This window comes from Bufo gargarizans, chromosome 6 (assembly GCF_014858855.1).
Source record: "Bufo gargarizans isolate SCDJY-AF-19 chromosome 6, ASM1485885v1, whole genome shotgun sequence".
In the NCBI taxonomy this organism is placed as follows: domain Eukaryota; kingdom Metazoa; phylum Chordata; class Amphibia; order Anura; family Bufonidae; genus Bufo; species Bufo gargarizans.
In genome coordinates, this window is record NC_058085.1 from 44,013,840 (window position 1) to 44,033,258 (window position 19,419).

The window sequence follows — 19,419 nt, forward strand, 5'->3', positions numbered from 1 at the left end:
ATAGTGGTGTTATACAGGGTGTGTATGGCAGTATTATCCTGGTGCTATATAGTGGTGTTATACAGGATGTGTATGGCAGCATTATCCTGGTACTATATAGTGGTGTTATACAGGGTGTATATTGCAGTATTATCCTGGTACTATATAGTGGTGTTATACAGGATGTGTATGGCAGTATTATCCTAGCGCTATATAGTGGTGTTATACAGGATGTGTATGGCAGTATTATCCTAGCGCTATATAGTGGTGTTATACAGGATGTGTATGGCAGTATTATCCTAGCGCTATATAGTGGTGTTATACAGGATGTGTATGGCAGTATTATCCTAGCGCTATATAGTGATGTTATACAGGATGTGTATGGCAGTATTATCCCAGCACTATATAGTGGTGTTATACAGGATGTGTATGGCAGCATTATCCTGGTGCTATATAGTGGTGTTATACAGGATGTGTATGGCAGCATTATCCTGGTGCTATATAGTGGTGTTATACAGGATGTGTATGGCAGTATTATCCTGGTACTATATAGTGGTGTTATACAGGGTGTGTATAGCAGTATTATCTTAGCACTATATAGTGGTGTTACACAGCATGTTAATGGCAGAATTATCCTAGTGCTATGGGGGAGATTTATCAAACTGGTTTAAAGGAGAACTGGCTTAGTTGCCCATAGCAACCGACCAGATTATTTTCCAAAGGAGCTGTAAAAAAATGAAAGGTGGAATCTGATTGGTTGCTATGGGCAACTAAGCCTGTTCTGCTTTACACCAGTTTGATAACTCTCTCCCTATATGTTTGTGTTATACAGGATGCGTATGACAGTATTATCCTAACACTATATGGTGGCTTTATACATGATGTAAATGCAGTTTTTTCTTAGCACTATATGGTGGTGTTATACAGGATATATATGGTAATATTATCTTAGTACTATATAGTGGTGTTATATGGGATGTTAATGGTAGAATTATCTTAATTCTATATGGTGCTGTTATACAGGATGTGTATAACAGTATTATCTTAGCACTATAAGGTGGTGTTAAACAGGGTGCATATGGCAGTATTCTCTTAGCACTATATAATGGTATTGTACAGGATGTGTGTGTGGCACAATTTTCTTAGCAATATACAGTTGCAAGAAAAAGTATGTGAACCCTTCGGAATGATATGGATTTCTGCACAAATTGGTTATAAAATGTGATCTGATCCTTATCTAAGTCACAACAATAGACAATCACAGTCTGCTTAACCTAATAACACACAAAGAATTAAATGTTACCATGTGTTTATTGAACACACCATGTAAACATTCACAGTGCAGGTGGAAAAAGTATGTGAACCCTTGGATTTAATAACTGGTTGAACCTCCTTTGGCAGCAATAACTTCAACCAAACATTTCCTGTAGTTGCAGATCAGACGTGCACAACGGTCAGGAGTAATTCTTGACCATTCCTCTTTACAGAACTGTTTCAGTTCAGCAATATTCTTGGGATGTCTGGTGTGAATCGCTTTCTGGAGGTCATGCCACAGCATCTCATTCGGGTTGAGGTCAGGACTCTGACTGGGCCACTCCAGAAGGCGTATTTTCTTCTGTTTCAGCCATTCTGTTGTTGATTTACTTCTATGCTTTGGGTCGTTGTCCTGTTGCAACACCCATCTTCTGTTGAGCTTCAGCTGGTGGACAGATGGCCTTAAGTTCTCCTGCAAAATGTCGTGATAAACTTGGGAATACATTTTTCCTTCAATGATAGCAATCCGTCCAGGCCCTGACACAGCAAAGCAGCCCCAAACCATGATGCCCCCACCACCATACTTCACAGTTGGGATGAGGTTTTGATGTTGGTGTGCTGTGCCTCTTTTTCTCCACACATAGTGTTGTGTGTTTCTTCCAAAAAACCCAACTTTGGTTTCATCTGTCCACAGAATATTTTGCCAGTACTGCTGTGGAACATCCAGGTGCTCTTGTGCAAACTATAAACGTGCAGCAATGTTTTTTTTTGGACAGCAGTGGCTTCTTCTGTGGTATCCTCCCATGAAATCCATTCTTGTTTAGTGTTTTACGTATCGTAGATTCGCTAACAGGGATGTTAGCATATGCCAGAGACTTTTGTAAGTCTTTAGCTGACACTCTAGGATTCTTCGTCACCTCATTGAGCAGTCTGCGCTGTGCTCTTGCAGTCATCTTTACAGGACGGCCACTCCTAGGGAAAGTAGCAGCAGTGCTGAACTTTCTCCATTTATAGACAATTTGTATTACCGTGGACTGATGAACAGCAAGGCTTTTGGAGATACTTTTATGAACCTTTCCAGCTTTATGCAAGTCAACAATTCTTAATCGTAGGTCTTCTGAGAGCTCTTTTTTGCGAGGCATCATTCACATCAGGCAATGCTTCTTGTGAAAAGCAAACCCAGAACTGGTGTGTGTTTTTTATAGGGCAGGGCAGCTGTAACCAACACCTCCAATCTCCTCTCATTGATTGGACTCCAGTTGGCTGACACCTCACTCCAATTAGCTCTTGGAGATGTCATTAGTCTAGGGGTTCACATACTTTTTCCACCTGCACTGTGAATGTTTACATGGTGTGTTCAATAAAAACATGGTAACATTTAATTCTTTGTGTGTTATTAGTTTAAGCAGACTGTGTTTGTCTATTGTTGTGACTTAGATGAAGATCAGATCACATTTTATGACCAATTTGTGCAGAAATCCATATCATTCCAAAGGGTTCACATACTTTTTCTTGCAACTGTATGGTGGTGTCATATGGATTATGTATGGCAGTGTTGTCTTAACACTATATGGTAGCTTTTTACAGGATGGGAATGCAGTATTTTCGTAGCACTATATGGTGGTCTTATACAGGATGTGTATGGTAGTATTATCTTAGTACTATATAATGGTGTTATACAGGGTGTTAATGGGAGAATTATTGTAGCACTATATGGTGGTGTTAAACAGGATGTGTATAACAGTATTATCGTAGCACTATCAAGTAGTGTTATACAGGGTGTGTATGGCAGTATTATCTTACCACTATATAGTTATACAGGATATGTATGGCAGCACAGTGGCGCAACTAGAACTGACTGGGCCCCTCAGCAAATTTTTGACTGGGACCCCCTTCCACAAGCAACCCTCACTCCTGCAGCTAGTCAAGATAGTTCTGCCAGAGCAGGCCAGACAGTTGCACCATCCATTTCCTACACGTATATCCTGTATGTCCTGTCAGTATATACTGTCACTGTATAATACTGTTGAGGGGAGCCTGATAACCAAATCTATCATTCTCCTTTCTGGGCAGGTCCCTTCTGAGTTTGGGCCCTGTAGCATTCACTTCCCTTGCTTCCACTATAGTCACGCTCCTGTAGCAGTATTATGTTAGCACTATATAGTGGTGTTATACAGGATGTATATGGCAGTATTATTACTACTATATGGCTGTATTATTGGACTGTACATACAGTATTGTTAATTGACCAAGTGTCAGTGGTATTATGTGGGCAGTATATGGCACAATTATTTGGAGACTGTATGAAGGCACTATTTTCTTTACACAAAATCTCCCCACCCGAGTCAGTCCTTATAGCGCCAAATACTTTAACCCTTCGATGATGACTTCCAACCATGAGAAGCGCTCTTACCCTACTCCAAATCAATTGACATGCTATTGCTAATGGTAGCTGCCATTTATGGGAAGGAGAAGGCAAACAATGGACCGCTTCATCAATAAGGATCTTAAAATAGCAGCGTCAGGGAAATTTCAAGGATAATTCCACTTTTGAAAAAAGTCACAAAAGTTTACAGTATAAATCTTTTCTTCTCCATTCCCATATAAAGCGACATTCAGAATTCTGCTGCCAGAGAGTAATCCTTGCATCAGATCTGAAGACAGTTACACAGAGCGAAACGAGGGTCACATGACTGGCGGTCTAGAACACCACAGTCTGTTTCTAAGGGCAACCATTAGAATCCTGAGTGTAGCTTTGGTTGTGAATGGAGAAAACATGCATGGAATAACTCGGGAGCTTTAAGGAATAAGTAAAGCTAAGTATTTAATAATGGCTCAGCATTCTTTATAGATTCATACTGGGAAAAGTCACAAGCGGAGTTCCCCTTTAAATGGACATTCCCTTTGAGTAGATGAGCTTTGTTCACTGATTAATTCATTTTACAAAGCCGATCCCTTCATTACCATGATATAGTAATTCCTGCTTAGCCGTCTATTCCAGATAGAGGGTGTCTTGAAGTGTTTAAACCGGAGAGCCGAGGAGATAATCGTGACGCTGTAAATTAATATTTCATAGTGAAGCAAGAACCACATTGGTATTTTCCAGGCAGCTTCTTAAAGAACGCCTCAAGGAGCTCCAGTGGTGTACTTACAGCAAAATAGCCATTTTAATCTATTGCTTGGGATCTGCTTAGAGTAGAGGCCACCATTTTGTGGGCGGAGCCAATAGTCTGGCAGCCTCTATCTATTGATTGCTTTTGTCTGGGATTCACCTATGATCTAGTTTTTACAGAACCTGACAAATACTCTTGTCCAACCTTACTGTAAAACATCAGCCACAATGTAGTTTGTTTTGTATATCCCTTGAGAGTTCCTCTCAGATGCTCCGCCCCTGAGCAAACATGCTAATGAGCTGGATTTTCTGATACAAACCCCTGCATAAGCATAGAGTTAAATAATACAATTCTGGCTGCTTGTAGCCACCACTAGAGGGAACATAGGAGCTTAGTGCATACTGTTTTTACTAAGCAGTAAGCTCCTATGCTCCCTCTAGTGGTGGCTGAAAGAATGACTATAACTGACTCAATGCCAAATCATTCGCTGTGATTGCTTATAAAATGTTATTATAGTATTAGATTCCACACTTAATAGGCATCGTCACAGATGTAGCAGAGCTGATTTTGTGGCTCAGTGGGAATGTATCACTCGTCCTTTGTGAACAATCGCCCTGTTTAGGTAATGGATTGGTGCATAAAACCACAGATACCACACTGTGCCAACAATCAACTCTGCTCTACTACATCTGTAGAATACATTTAAAATGGCTTCTTTTTTTTTCCAGCTCGACTGTTATTGTAGCAACTCGAGTCCTAAGGACGCGCCCAGTGGTCTGAAATTGTGACCATAACAAAATAATTATCTTGATGAATGTATTTTTTATGGGGTAATTATAGCTCTTGTGTAATTGCGGTTGCACAGAGGCAGAGTTAGTGGCAACCTCAGCATGGCATCTACACTGCGTCATTGAATTGGATATCTCCGGTCACCCGCAGACCTTCTGTAAAGGTCTCCATTTTATTTTCATGGTTATTGCATTATCTTTTTATTGTTTAGGCTGCATCCCATTATTTAAAGGGACGGTACATTATTTAAAGGAACAGCACATTTTAAATAAAGCTACTTTTTCCCGCAATATTATGCATCATTTATGAGTTATCTTGAGCAAGAGATGCCCATCTTCACTTTTTTTTTCTTTGATGTGTTTGCAAGAGTGTCAGTCTTTACTGTACTTCTGGAATTTTATTCATAACTCAGGAATGTCAGGATAAACATTGCTAGAGATCCCACCCACACAGTGCTCTTTACTGACAATGATCTACACTGTATACACGTCTTTACTGTTGCATCTCTTCATTGCCTGGTCCAATACCAAACACGATCTCGAGCTAGCTAATTAACGATGGCGCATCTAATTAGATTTTACAGCGCTTTGAAAAGTGACAACACATTCAAACTAATAGGGAAAGATAGTCGGGAAAGTCATTTCAGCAAGCAAATTATATGTGACTGCAATGTTCAGGCTGGTGGGAGGCAATTCATTGAAAGGCTTCGGAGGTTGTGCTCGTTTTTATCATTGCAGCAGGAAGACTTGATCATAAAGATGCTCACCAGCCATAACGCCTCTTGTAAAATCCATATCCCAGCAATGGAAATTAACTACACCCCAAGCATAAAAAATAGCACAAGTTTCCCCATAACAATTTATAGGGTCAACGCTTCAGAGTCAGATGCCCCATGAATGCTACAGCAATGTTGTCATAGGTGCCTCATCTTCAAATGCCAACCTTGGACTTCATTTACCCCATATATGCCTCTATAATGCCTCACCAAGAGATTCAGTGCCTGATGCTCCATAAATGCATCAGTTTTAGATGCCACCATAATTCCTTCAGCCTCAACTTCCCCCATAAGCTTCAAGTGCTCTACTGGAAATGCCTCTATAAGCGTCCCAGTCTCGGGTGCCTCATTCATCTGGTGATCTAATGATCAGTAACTTGTTTCAAATTGGTCAATGGGGTCCATGTAAAAAAATCATAAAAATTGTTTACTGTCACCCATGTCTAGTGGTTTATGAATCATTCCTGGTGATCCAGAAAACATTCATGGTGATTGAATGGTTTCTCTCTCGTTTAGTGATCCATTGCTTAGTCTCTGTTGATAAACTGGTCAGCCAGGTCCATATCTGATCATAAAAATTGTTTGGTTCCATTCTTGTTTAGGAGTTTATTGGTGATCCGAGATAATCGACTGGTTTGTCCTTTATACAGGTGATCCAGCACTTAAAGGGGTATTCTCATCTCAGACAATGGGGGCATATTGCTAGGATATGCCCCCACTGTCTGATAGGTGCGGGTGCCCACCTCTGGGATCAACACCTATCTCGTAGACTGAGGCGGCAAAGTAAAGGAGGACGCAATGCGCATGTGTGGCCATCCTCCATATAGGGCCGTCGAAAATAGCTGAGCGCTACTGCTTGGTCCCTATTGAAAAATTGGTCAAGGTCCACATTTGCTCCTACTAGGGATTTATTGTCCTTTCCTCAAAAATCTGTCAGTCTGATACAGGCTTTACATGTTGACAAACTGGTCCTTCTCTGATGATCACATGTCTATATCTGGTCATCCCTGGTGGTCATCCCTGGCAGTCAACCATAGTGATTGAATCCCTCATCTGGAGAGCTACTGCTCAGTCCCTCTTGAAAAATTGGTCAACAAGGTCCATATTTGATCCTACAGGGGATTTATTCTCCTTTCCTCATCTCATATCCATGTCTCGTGATTTATTGATCATCCCTGGGTGTCCAGCAGTCATCCATGGTGATCTAGTGGTTCATCCCACATCTGGTAATATATTGCTTCAGCCTGAATGACAAATTGGCCAGCAGGGTCCATTTGATGATATTGAAGGTGGCTCAGTATCTTTAGTTTATTGGTCAATCATGGTGATCAATGGTCAGTTGTCCCTCCTCTGGTCATCCAGTGGTTCAGGGGTCACCTATCATGTGCAGTCCCAGGAGAGGGATATCTCAGCCACTGTCATCCGACAGCTGCTCCTTTTCTCTGTGACCAGGGAACCTTACTTTGAGGTAACTGGAAGACATCTTCACATTTTGTGTCCTGATTCCTCTAAGTTATAAAAACTTGCCATATTCAGGCGCTGCTGGAAGGTGATAATGGAGGTGCATTAGTCTTCACACCCTCTCCGGTCTGATGTTTTTGCTATTTATAGATTTCCAACTCAACCATTCATCTTCCTTCTACTCCATCTGATTTAGATTGCCCATTGTCAGAGGCGAATCTGGGTGGAGATGCCCTTTAAGAGAATTAAGGCTTCAGTCTCCGATGAGAAAAGTAGTCTCCCTTGATATTGGCACATTTTATACTGGGTCGGTGGCCCTTTAAAACTGTATGACTGTCAGCTCTTGTCTGTCACAGTCTCTGACACTAAGGCCCCTTGCGACGAGCGTGAGCGGATTAGGTCTGGATGCGTTCAGTGAAAAATGCGCGATTTCGCAAGCAAGTTCATTCAGTTTTGTATGTGATCACGTTCAGTTATTAAATTTTTATCGCACGGGTGCAATGCGATTTTCACGCAGCCCTGTTCACTTCTATGGGGCCTGCGTTGTGTGAAAAACACACAATATAGAGCATGCTGCGATTTTCACGCAACGCACAAGTGATGCGCGAAAAACAACGTTCATGTACGCAGACCCATGAAATGGAGGGGTCCGGATTCCGTGCGGGTGCAATGCGGTCACATCACGCATTGCACCCGTGTGGAATACTCGTTCGTCTGCAAGGGGCCTAAGAAGTCTACATTTCCTCTCACTACACAAGGATTAAAAAGTTGTAGAGGCGTAAAATCCTATTAGATATTATATCGATCTGAAGGAGGAAAGCAGGGAGATGACTATGCTGCCGAAAATCCCACCGCGCTCCATCTATCTATCCATCCTACCAGGCAATTTCCCATTACTCTGGTTTGCTGCCTCCTAGATTACCAGGATTTCGGGCCCATTATGGGCCTGATCAGTGGGCCCCCCTTCTTCTATACCCTGGAGCCCTATAGGGGTCAGAGTCATCTACCTTCTCCTCTGATTAAAGTGCTGGAGATGTCTCCTCCATTATATTTGTATTGTTGCCTGCAGTAAATGACAGCTGATCCCAGCTGTACAGTATTTATAGAGCGGATATATATAAACCTGATGTCGCTTGCTTAATTGATCCACCTCAGCAGACATGTTTAGAATAGTAACACTGACGGCTGCACGGACGAAGAATGAAATACACAGCAAGAGAATTGTCTCCCCCCCCCCCCCCCCTCATCCCAACTTCTCCACCCCCTACAGCTTAAAGGGGTTCTCCACTCCTGTGGAAATAAGGTTGAATCATTATTTAGTGAACACTCCTATACCATTCTAATATACTGTGTGAGCCAGTTCTTCACTATTTTCAAGATCTCTGCTTGCTGTCCCTGAATGCAAGTATTTACAGGCTTAAACCCTTTACACTCCTCACAGCTGAATATTCGTTACAGTCATTGCCAGTCTAGACAATCCACATATTTTAAGTAAAATAGCACAGATCTTTTTTTCCTGTTCTGGTGGTTTGTTACTATGTACCAGCTCAGGAAAAAATGTATGTATGTGTTTTATGGACAGAGGACTGGATAGAATGGTAACAAATTCTCAACTGTGAGACGTATTAGGACAGGTTTTCAGTCTCTGGATGCAAATGGGCTTTTCTCATTCACTGACAGCAAGCAGAGATCTGGAAATTGTTGAGGAACTGAAACAGAAAAGTATATTAGAAAGTTGCAAAACTTAGAAGCAACTCTCACCCTAGTGTCTAGAGACAGGAATGAAGGGAGGGTATGCTGCCAAGTGCCCCATTTACAGTGCCAGCCACAGTGCCCCATAATAGGGCAGCCTATAGTGCCTACGTACCAGGCTCAGCCTCCCTATAACAGTCTATGCTCATATAACATTGCCATATATAATGCCCCCATATCAGTGCCAACCACAGGCAGTGCCCATATAATGGTGCCAGCTGTAGGCTAAAATACACATATAATGCCCCCATATCAGTTCCAACCACAAACAGTGCCAATGTAATGGTGCCAGCTGTAGGCTATAATACAAACATAATGCCCCCATACCAGTGCCAACCACAGACAGTGCCCATGTAATGGTGCCAGCTGTAGGCTATAATACACATATAATGCCCCCATATCAGTGTCAGCCACAAGCAGTGCCCATATAATGGTGCAAGCTGTTGGCTATAATACACATATAATGCCCCCATAGCAGTGCCAGCCACAAACAGTGCCCATATAATAGTGCCAGCCGTAGGCTATAATACACATATAATGCCCCCATACCAGTGCCAAGCACAGACAGTGCCCATATAATGGGGCCAGCCGTAGGCTATAATACACATACAATGCCCCCATACCAGTGCCAACCACAGACAGTGCCCATGTAATGGTGCCAGCTGTAGGCTATAATACACATATAATGCCCCCATATCAGTGCCAGCCACAAGCAGTGCCCATATAATGGTGCAAGCTGTAGGCTATAATACACATATAATGCCCCCATAGCAGTGCCAGGCACAGACAGTGCCCATGTAATGGTGCCAGCTGTAGGCTATAATACACATATAATGCACCCATATCAGTGCCAGCCACAGACAGTGCCCATATAATGGTGCCAGCTGTAGGCCATAATACACATAATGCCCCCATAGCAGTGCCAGCCACAGACCGTGCCCATATAATGGTGCCAGCCATAGGCTATAATACACAAGTAATGCCCCCCATACCAGTGCCAACCATAGACAGTGCCCATGTAATGGTGCCAGCTGTAGGCTATAATACACATGTAATGCCCCCCATACCAGTGCCAACCATAGACGGTGCCCATGTAATGGTGCCAGCTGTAGGCTATAATACACATATAATGCCCCCCATACCAGTGTCAACCATAGACAGTGCCCATGTAATGGTGCCAGCTGTAGGCTATAATACACATGTAATGCCCCCCCATACCAGTGCCAACCATAGACGGTGCCCATGTAATGGTGCCAGCTGTAGGCTATAATACACATATAATGCCCCCATACCAGTGCCAACCACAGACAGTGCCCATGTAATGGTGTCAGCTGTAGGCTATAATACATATATAATGCCCCCATAGCAGTGCCAACCACAGACCGTGCCCATATAATGGTGCCAGCTGTAGGCTATAATACACATGTAATGCCCCCCATACCAGTGCCAACCATAGACGGTGCCCATGTAATGGTGGCAGCTGTAGGCTATAATACACATATAATGCCCCCATATCAGTGCCAGACACAGACAGGGCCCATATAATGGTGCCACTTGTCTGTGCCTATAAATGTGCTCAGACAAGTGGACAGAGCACTGGAATCTAAAGTGCCCAATCTCCAGCTCCACTGCCCTAAGTAGATTGGTGGGATACCCAGGATCACAAGAGCTGCTGCTTCACTTGCTATGCTGGTATGGGGCACCCGCAAGCCATAGTACCCCTTTAAATGAAATGGCATCCCTTTTTTAGTGGCCTTCACAATTTCTGTTTGGTTTGATAAGGATTTATAGTGTCTACTGGTTCCTGAATACAATGCCAGAAATACAGTGGAGACTGACACCCGCACAGGCAGGTCAGTAGGAGAGATATATATGCCATTCAGCTCAGTCACATCCCCTGAGGCCTGTGAATGATGGCTCTCTCATGGTAGTCAGATATTCGTGCCATAAAGTGACTATATAATAGCGCCATATAGTAGACACATAAAAATAATATAATATAGTCATATTCCGCCCAAGTCACAGTGAAATACAGTAATTACTGTACAGGTAGTAGCATTGAGATCCACTGGCTGTGGAAGGGTTAAGCAGGCAGGTACACGGTGCGGAGAAGGCTTGGTCTTGGCAAGGATGTTCATTATGTCAATGAAAGAGGCCTGGAAACCGTAAAGCAAAGAGCAGAGATAGATGGTAAGGAGATAGATACCGTAGATAGATGTTCTTCACCTTCTGTTTTTCTCCACATTTATCTGAAGAATGTACAAGTCTGCAGAGGCTTACGTGAAGGATGGCTTAAACCTTGCTTGGTCCTGATTGTAGGCAGAACTATTGCAGGAGGTTTCTGCTGCGGGAAGCTGCCTCTCAGACCAAGGTCAAACAAGCCTATGCCTCTCATCTTTCTCTAACCTACTCTTCACCTAGCTGTATCCCTGAAGGGTAATGAAGATGAGATAATACCTCCTGCAAAGTATTCTTTGGCCTTTACATTTGAAACAAAACATGAGAATTTTTCTTGGCCAATATTAAGCCATGTTCTAGTGAAGAACTTCAAGAGGTAGCAGGGACCAGATGGTGGGTGGGTTTCATGAAGCAGAGGAAATTTATAGAAACCAGTAGAAGGAGGTGTTATTTGGAATGTGTTGGTAAGCTATAGAGAAACTTTCTTGAGGCAATCACCTATGGAAATATGGTCTTCAGGAGGGGTGGTCCTCTTATAGAAGATGACCATTGTGCATAGGATCTTCTCAAACAAGGCAGCCCTAAATGTCTCAATATCACCTATGACCTCAAAAATGGGTCTGACCTCATTTCTTACCTATCGAGGATGTTCCTTTATCAGTTACAAAATTAGAAAAAGACCCATCTTAGGTTCCATGTCTGGTCTTCCATGAAAAATCCCCTTAGTTTAGTGGACCTAAGGCCTCATGCACACGGCCGTTGTTTGGGTCAGCATCTGAGCCGCCGTTTTGGCAGCTTGGATGCGGACCCATTCACTTCAATAGGGCCGCAAAAGATGCGGACAGCAAAAAAAATAGAACATGTCCTATTCTTGTCCGTTTTGCAGACAAGAATAGGCATTTCTACAATGGGCCGCCCGTTCCGCAAAAAACGGAACGGCCGTGTGCATGAGGCCTAAGGTTGATGTTCCATCATGACCATACTGGCTGGGCAAGAGGAGGCCTGGAAAATTTGGAATGGCGTTCGAGAACTTCATTGGTCTACACCAATGTCCTGACCTCAGTACCATTCAACCCCTAACCAAAGCCCAAGACCAACAACAACAACGCCTAACCTCTTTTGGCCCAATGGACATAGAAATCCTTCCGAGAAGAGTGGAAGCTGTTTTGGTAGAATATGTTTGGCCATGTGATGGTATGAGAAGCTGCCATCTGTGGTGGGATCCATAAGTAATCCACTTGTTCTTAAGATGAGTTCAGTTTACTTTGGAACCCCTACTGATATCCTTGCTGCTTTAACGCTCCTGCCTGACACTGATTTCACTGAAGTCCAAGACTTTTCCCTAGAAGCACCATGTTAATGTTTTTTGTGTTACCTAATGTACATCATTACTGTATGTAAGCTTTGTATGGCACTATTACAACACTTTTTGGGAATATTACTGTAGATATGTCCCTTATGACGGTATTATTTATATATATATATATATATATATATATTTGTCACCTTCCAAAACAAAACGATGGTACGCACACACACACCCCCCCCCCCCAAATAAATTTTTATACATTTTTTTATTTTTGGCCTCCAATATGGAGGTCGTAGGTGAAAAAGTCGCTCATGTTAGCATTATGTTCAGCTCTTTTTATATCCCAGCTCACGCACTCTATTGATTTCATGTCTGGGAATAAAAGTGGAGTTCCCCTAAAAGTTTGAATCTCCACCATTAACACTACCACTACATATATTATGGAATTGTATTATGAGTGATTCCCTCATATACATTTATTATGGCCCTTAGGGCATAGGGGAGAAACTAGCCTTTCTGCTGCCTGAGGCGAAAGCTGAAACAGTGGACCCCCCCCCCCCCCTCTACCCAATGCCAATTTCTTAACCTAACCCCTTCCCTTCAGCCCATGGCCCTTCCGCTGCCCCCTCTTTCCCCTACCTGGTGCTGCCTGAGGCGATTGCCTCACCTGGCCTCATTGGTGGTGCACCCCTGTTAGGGCAGGTGGTGACACTTTAGTGGTCTGGTGCCAAGAAGAGCAGTCATAGGGAATTTTGATTTCACCACCGCTGCTCTTGGATTGCTTCTCATTGTTAAAGGGATCACTTGGCCTTGATCGATGTTTATTATTAAAGCTGCTTACAATACAATTCTATAATGTGGTAGGAAAATGTTTAGCTTCACTTCAAGGGTCAAGAGGGATAAGCCTAGTATTGGGAAACCAATGTCTACGAACCTGCTATAACCAGAGCCCTGGTTAAGGACTGTATATGAGGGTGACTGACTATTGTAAGCTCTTAAAGGGACAGTAACCAATAAATATGCTGATTGCTGCATCGACTGCAAAAATCCTGGCTTAGATTCCTAAGTCTGAAGTAGCCTCCATGTCTATGGCAATGTAAGGGTTACACACAAATCACACAACCGGCCGGTATCTCTCATGTTTATTGCAGAGCAGTGCAGTGATAACAGGATACATTGCTATGAGCAAGGAGCAAGCGCTGGAGGGGTTAAATCATCTTGGCTGCCTTGCTGTCACTTACCAGAGTCAGAGGTCCCCCTGCAGTGAACCTGCAGCCAGTGCTGAACCTGAGACAAGCGCCTATCACTTGATGTCCCTGACACATGTCATGCCGATAGACTCTGACACATAGTCATACTGGTTGCTGGAGGACATTGAACGACCCCATGAAGAACACTGCAGGTTAGAGCCTCTCTTCTTGAAGGAGGAGGTGAACCTGTAGAACTTCTTGTGCCTGTTTTTCAGGTATTCCCTGTAGTTCTTGGTGAGCAGGGTGTACAGGAAAGGGTTAATGCAGCTGTTGCTGTAGGTCAAGCAGGTGACCAGGTAGTTAATGCACTTTTGGGTTTGAGAGGAGAGTGGAGGGGACATGTCGTAAAGTCGTATTAGCTGCCAGATCCAGAAAGGCAAGAAGCAAGCCCAGAAGACGAGGACAATACTGAAGATCATAATTAGCACCTTCTGTTTTGGTGACCTCTTGTTCTCTTTCTTATTGATGGGGTTCCTCTGGGATTCAAGATAAGTCCTGGCCAACCTGGTGTATAGGTACCCAATGATCAGGCCCGGTGCCATGATGCTCGTGCTGAAGAGTACCGTCAAGTAAGTTCTGTAGGCATCCTCACTCCAAGTTGGGGCACACATTCTTTTCACCCCTTTCCCTTCCACTTCTCTTAGGGTCATCATGATCATCATTGGCAAGGTGAGAAGAAGAGACAGCAGCCACACGGCAATGGCCATGGACTTTCGGTAGCCCTTGGACCTTCTGACCGTGTCCAGAGGTTTGGTGACGGCCATGTACCTCTCGGTACACATGACGGTAAGGGTGAATATGCTGGCGTGCATGGTAAAGAGGTCCAAACTGAGCAATATCCGGCACCCTATGTCCCCAAAGTACCAGTCTTTGACAAAAGAGGTGCAGACGATGAACGGGATGCTGGACAGGTAAAGGAGGTCCGCCAGGGCCAGGTTAATAATGGAGATGTACATAGATGCAGCATATCTCATGGAGTGACACATGACCACCAAGGTGTACACATTCCCCACCATTCCAGCAACATACATCAAAGACAGGATGGTGCCAAACGTTGCCGTGATAATTAATTCCTCTGTGCTGTAGCCCCGAAGGTCCAGGTTGGAAAAGTTCCCCGGGCCGGAGGAGTTGGTCTCCATTTGAGTGTCGGTGCAGCCGGCCCGGGGAAGGGACCGTCTTGTGGAGAAGACTGAGGCTTCTTAACAGCTAGAAACTGCAAAGGCGAGAGAGAGAGAGGACGGGAGGGAGGGGGAGGAGGGAGGTGGTGACGACAGCACTGCTCTCCCTCACTATCTTCTCCATCCTTCTCTATCTCCTTACTTTACGGATCCCCCGTTACTTCCTTTGTGTCTGGCTCTTGTTCAGCTCTGGATCCATCATGTTTCCCTTGTGTCAGGTTTTCCATCATCCGTCTGCTTCTTTGTATTCTTCTGCAATTGCACTTGTCTTGTTCTTCTCCTTTTGTCTTCCACTTGCTTTTTGTAACTTTTTGAGATGCCACCTTTCTACCCCTATTTTTTACCCGTTTCCCTTCTACTCTTCACAGCCAGCAATGAGTATTGTTTGCTGATGGAAACTTTGGAATGCAGATGTAGCAGGCCTGAGTTTGCATGGTGATATCACTATAGGTTATTTGTGTGTTTCTAAAATGACAGCCAGAGGTCGTAGATATTGGAGGTAGCAGTTGCACCCATTCCCTGCTACCTGAGAGGAGCCCCAAGGTCCCTCTGTTACATAAGAAAGCACCAATATTGTTCCATGGCAGAGGTTTTGCACTGGAGGTCAGGGGCTTATACGTCTGCCTTTAGGGAACCGTTCAAGAGCATCTGTCAGCAGTAGCAACCCTATGGTCATCAGTAGTCACCTGCTTTCTGGGGAAGCAGAGACGGATGCGCTGTGCATGCGCCAATAGCGGGTGCAAGATTACAGGGCCAGAGGAGATAGCTGGCCAGATGGGAGAATGGTTGTAAGTGAGGGAGAGAGCTCTGGTGCTCTGATGGGCTCAGGCCTGTCCCTTGTTGATCTGAAGACCTAATTAACATATTAATAAAATGCTAATTAATAACATGAGACAGGCTTTGTTTTACTTATCAGTATCAACCCTACCATACAGTGTGTATTTTTTAATAGGGTTGATCCTGCTAGCAGGTGCTCTTTAAAGATGTAGCCACAAGTAATAAACTCACCTGTGCTACACCGGAACATTCCTTGAATTTACTCTGTATCCCAATAGTCCTGAATTTACAGGGACTGTCCCTAATTTTCAGATACAATCCTGGCAAATTTAGGCTGCCTCTAGATAAATGGGAGGTACTTATGAAAGCCCAGCCCATGAGCAGCCGGTTTTGGTGGATTTGGGGCATTCCCAGGGGTGGGGCTTAAATGCTCAAAATGTATCAATAAGAACATTGTTAAGTATACAATACATAGATTTTTTTAATCCCATTAACTCTTTATTATATTCTAAACAATCTTTATGGTAATCCAGAGAGGGAAGTCCTTCCAGGATGACCCCTTCCCCATAGTAATAGGTAGAGAAGCAGCAAGGCAACATGTCTTCAAAAAGGGAAGGGTAAAATGTGTGGTGGTGTCAAGCAGCTCTTATAAAGCCCCCATCCTGTCTTCTGTGCACATGACTGACAAGGTCCCTTATGAACATTTCTCCAGTCTCTCCTCACTATGTGCTGTCTTTCATATCCTCCACGACACGTCTCTCCCTTCCAGGTCTCCTACCATCTTGCGTCAGTCCAAGCTCATGTATTCATACATCCTGTCAAGTATAAATTATTCACTTTACACTTTCCATATCTTTACACTCTTTCACCTGTTGTGCCACCCCCCCCCCCACCATCTCCCAGACTTCCACCTTCACGAAGACTGTTACTTTCACCTTTTCTTGAAACGCTTCCTTCTAATACACAGTATATGCCTGAGGTCTGATTCATATGGACGTTCTGATTTATGCCCCACAAATATCGGAGGGTTTGGCCGACATTCATCTAATGTGTATGACCAACGATGATTGTCCTATACTTGAGCCATGTTCTACTCTTGAGTTTTTGGAAAGAGGTCCACTTGTTCTGGTCATACTTCTCTTCTCTTTCCCGGATCTTTAAACAGCTACACATAGTAACATAGTACATAAGGCTGAAAAAAGACATCTGTCCATCCAGTTCAGCCTGTTATCCTGCGACGATGATCCAGAGGAAGGCAAAAAAACTTCATGAGGCAGAAGTCAATTTTCTTAAAATTCATTATCCGAGTCCAATCAAGCAATCAGAATAACTCCCTGGATCAACGACACCTTTCTAGTAGCTATATTCTGTGATATTATTACCCTCCAGAAATACATCCAGGTCCCTCTTGGACTCTTTTAGAGAACTTACCATCACCACATTCTCAGGCAGAGAGTTCCATGGCGTACAAACCTTCTTTCCTCCAGACGCAGAGGATGTCCCCTTGTCACAGTCCTGGGGATAAATAGATGATGGGAATGATCTCTGCAGAGACCCCTGATATATTTATTCATAGTTATTAGATCTCCCCTCAGTCTTTTTTTTTTTTAAAACTGAATAACCCTAATTTTCATAATCTTTCTGGGTTCTGTAGTCCATCCATTCCAGTTATTACTCTAGTTGCCTCATTTGCCACTTCTCTGCCCTAGCCTCCAACCTATCCAGATCCATTTGTAGCAGTGTACTGTCCTCTGTAGTATATACAGACACCTTCCCACACTGTAACACCACCACCAGATTGGGGGGTGGCTTAGCCTGACTTAGAAGTTGATTTTTAACTAAATTTTTTCAATCTCAGTCGGCTGAGGAGTGGGAGGGGGCGTGGCCTAACCGGATCGGGAGTGTGTCCTTTTGAACAGCTCATTCTAAGACAGCTTCACTGTACTGTCTGAGTGTGAGCTGCAGGGAGAAAGTCGCCCTCTCTCCCACCCCTGCAGCTGACAGAAGTAGATTTTTACCTTCATTTTTCCAATCCCTTTCGGCTGAGGAGTGGAGGGGCATGGCCTAACCAGATTTAGGCGTGGCTTAGTGGGACCTAGAAGTTGATTTTTTCCTTCATTTTTTCAACCCCCGTTGGCTCAGGAGTTAGAGGTGGCATGACCTAACCAGATCAGGGGTGTGGCTTAGTGTGACCTGGGGCGGGCTTTTAAGTCTTTTAAGGGTGGACACATTGTGGTAGGGGGCGTGTCTGGGCTCCTTCCTGCAAGAGTGACGCCCCTCTGGGCACCTTACTGGCTCATTTGCATACCAAATAAACCGGATTTTCAGAGGATAAAAACATCTATTGCTGGAACAAAAGCACATCTGTAAATAAGGTACTAAGTGCTATTAGGCCATGGCTTTACTTTAATAGCAATTATCCTTGTGACAGATTTCCTTTAAAGCTCTCCTACAGCAGTGAAGAAAAATGGCTGGGTTGTTATGGAAACCTGGAGTAAAACTGTGTATGTGGAGGCTGGAGGACCTGAAAGCTTCTATTGGCTCAATCTCCGTCGGCTGTGGAGTGGATTGAGGGAATGGCTTAGTGGGACATGGAAGACAGGGGTTTTAAGTCCATTTTGTCCAAGTCTGTCTTTTGAGGGTGGCCTGAATTGCCAGTGAAGAAAAATGGCTGAGTTGTTATGGAAACCTGGTGTAAAACTATGTATATGTGGAGACTAAGGGCCTGCAAGCTTCTATTGGCTGATAATGGTCATGTGACCAAGCTTCTATTGGCTGTTGCCTTTTTTGGGGGTAATATCTCAGGAACGGTAAGTCTTAGAGCCGAGACCTGGTCTAAAACCTTCCCGGACACCTGATGTACCTGTGTGACAAATTTCATGATTGTAAATGTGACGGTACAGATTCCTTTAGCGGACATACATACATACATACATACACACATACACTTAGTTTTATATAATATATATATATCAGGAAAAATTAGGCTTTATTTACCAGACCGCTATAAGTCACTGCTTACCCACAAATGTAGATGGAAACGGACAGCACATCCAGTAGAAAAATAAATAATTTATTGGGCCACAGTGGCACAGTGCGGCGACATTTCGGCTCAAAACACAGAGCCTTTCTCAAGCATCAAACATAAGGGAAATACACAGTATAAATACAGGGAGTGCAGAATTATTAGGCAAGTTGTATTTTTGAGGATTAATTTTATTATTGAACAACAATCATGTTCTCAATGAACCCAAAAAACTCATTAATATCAAAGCTGAATATTTTTTTAAGTAGTTTTTAGTTTGTTTTTAGTTTTAGCTATTTTAGGGGGATATCTGTGTGTGCAGGTGACTATTACTGTGCATAATTATTAGGCAACTTAACAAAAAACATATACCCATTTCAATTATTTATTTTTACCAGTGAAACCTATATAACATCTCAACATTCACAAATATACATTTCTGACATTCAAAAACAAAACAAAAACAAATCAGTGACCAATATAGCCACCTTTCTTTGCAAGGACACTCAAAAGCCTGCCATCCATGGATTCTGTCAGTGTTTTGATCTGTTCACCATCAACATTGCGTGCAGCAGCAAC

The 19,419-nt window shown here is 43.4% G+C and overlaps 1 protein-coding gene across 1 annotated transcript in view; it reads right to left on the reverse strand.

The window, feature by feature from the left end:
* LOC122941435 (urotensin-2 receptor-like) overlaps nt 1-15,068 on the reverse strand; it is a 28,193-nt gene extending 13,125 nt beyond the window's left edge. The window contains exon 1 of the mRNA XM_044298690.1: nt 13,852-15,068. Coding sequence (XP_044154625.1) covers nt 13,914-14,999 — 1,086 coding nt within the window. The 5' untranslated portion in view covers nt 15,000-15,068 and the 3' untranslated portion in view covers nt 13,852-13,913. The remainder of the gene's footprint in view (nt 1-13,851) is intronic.
* Nucleotides 15,069-19,419: the final 4,351 nt, after the last annotated feature.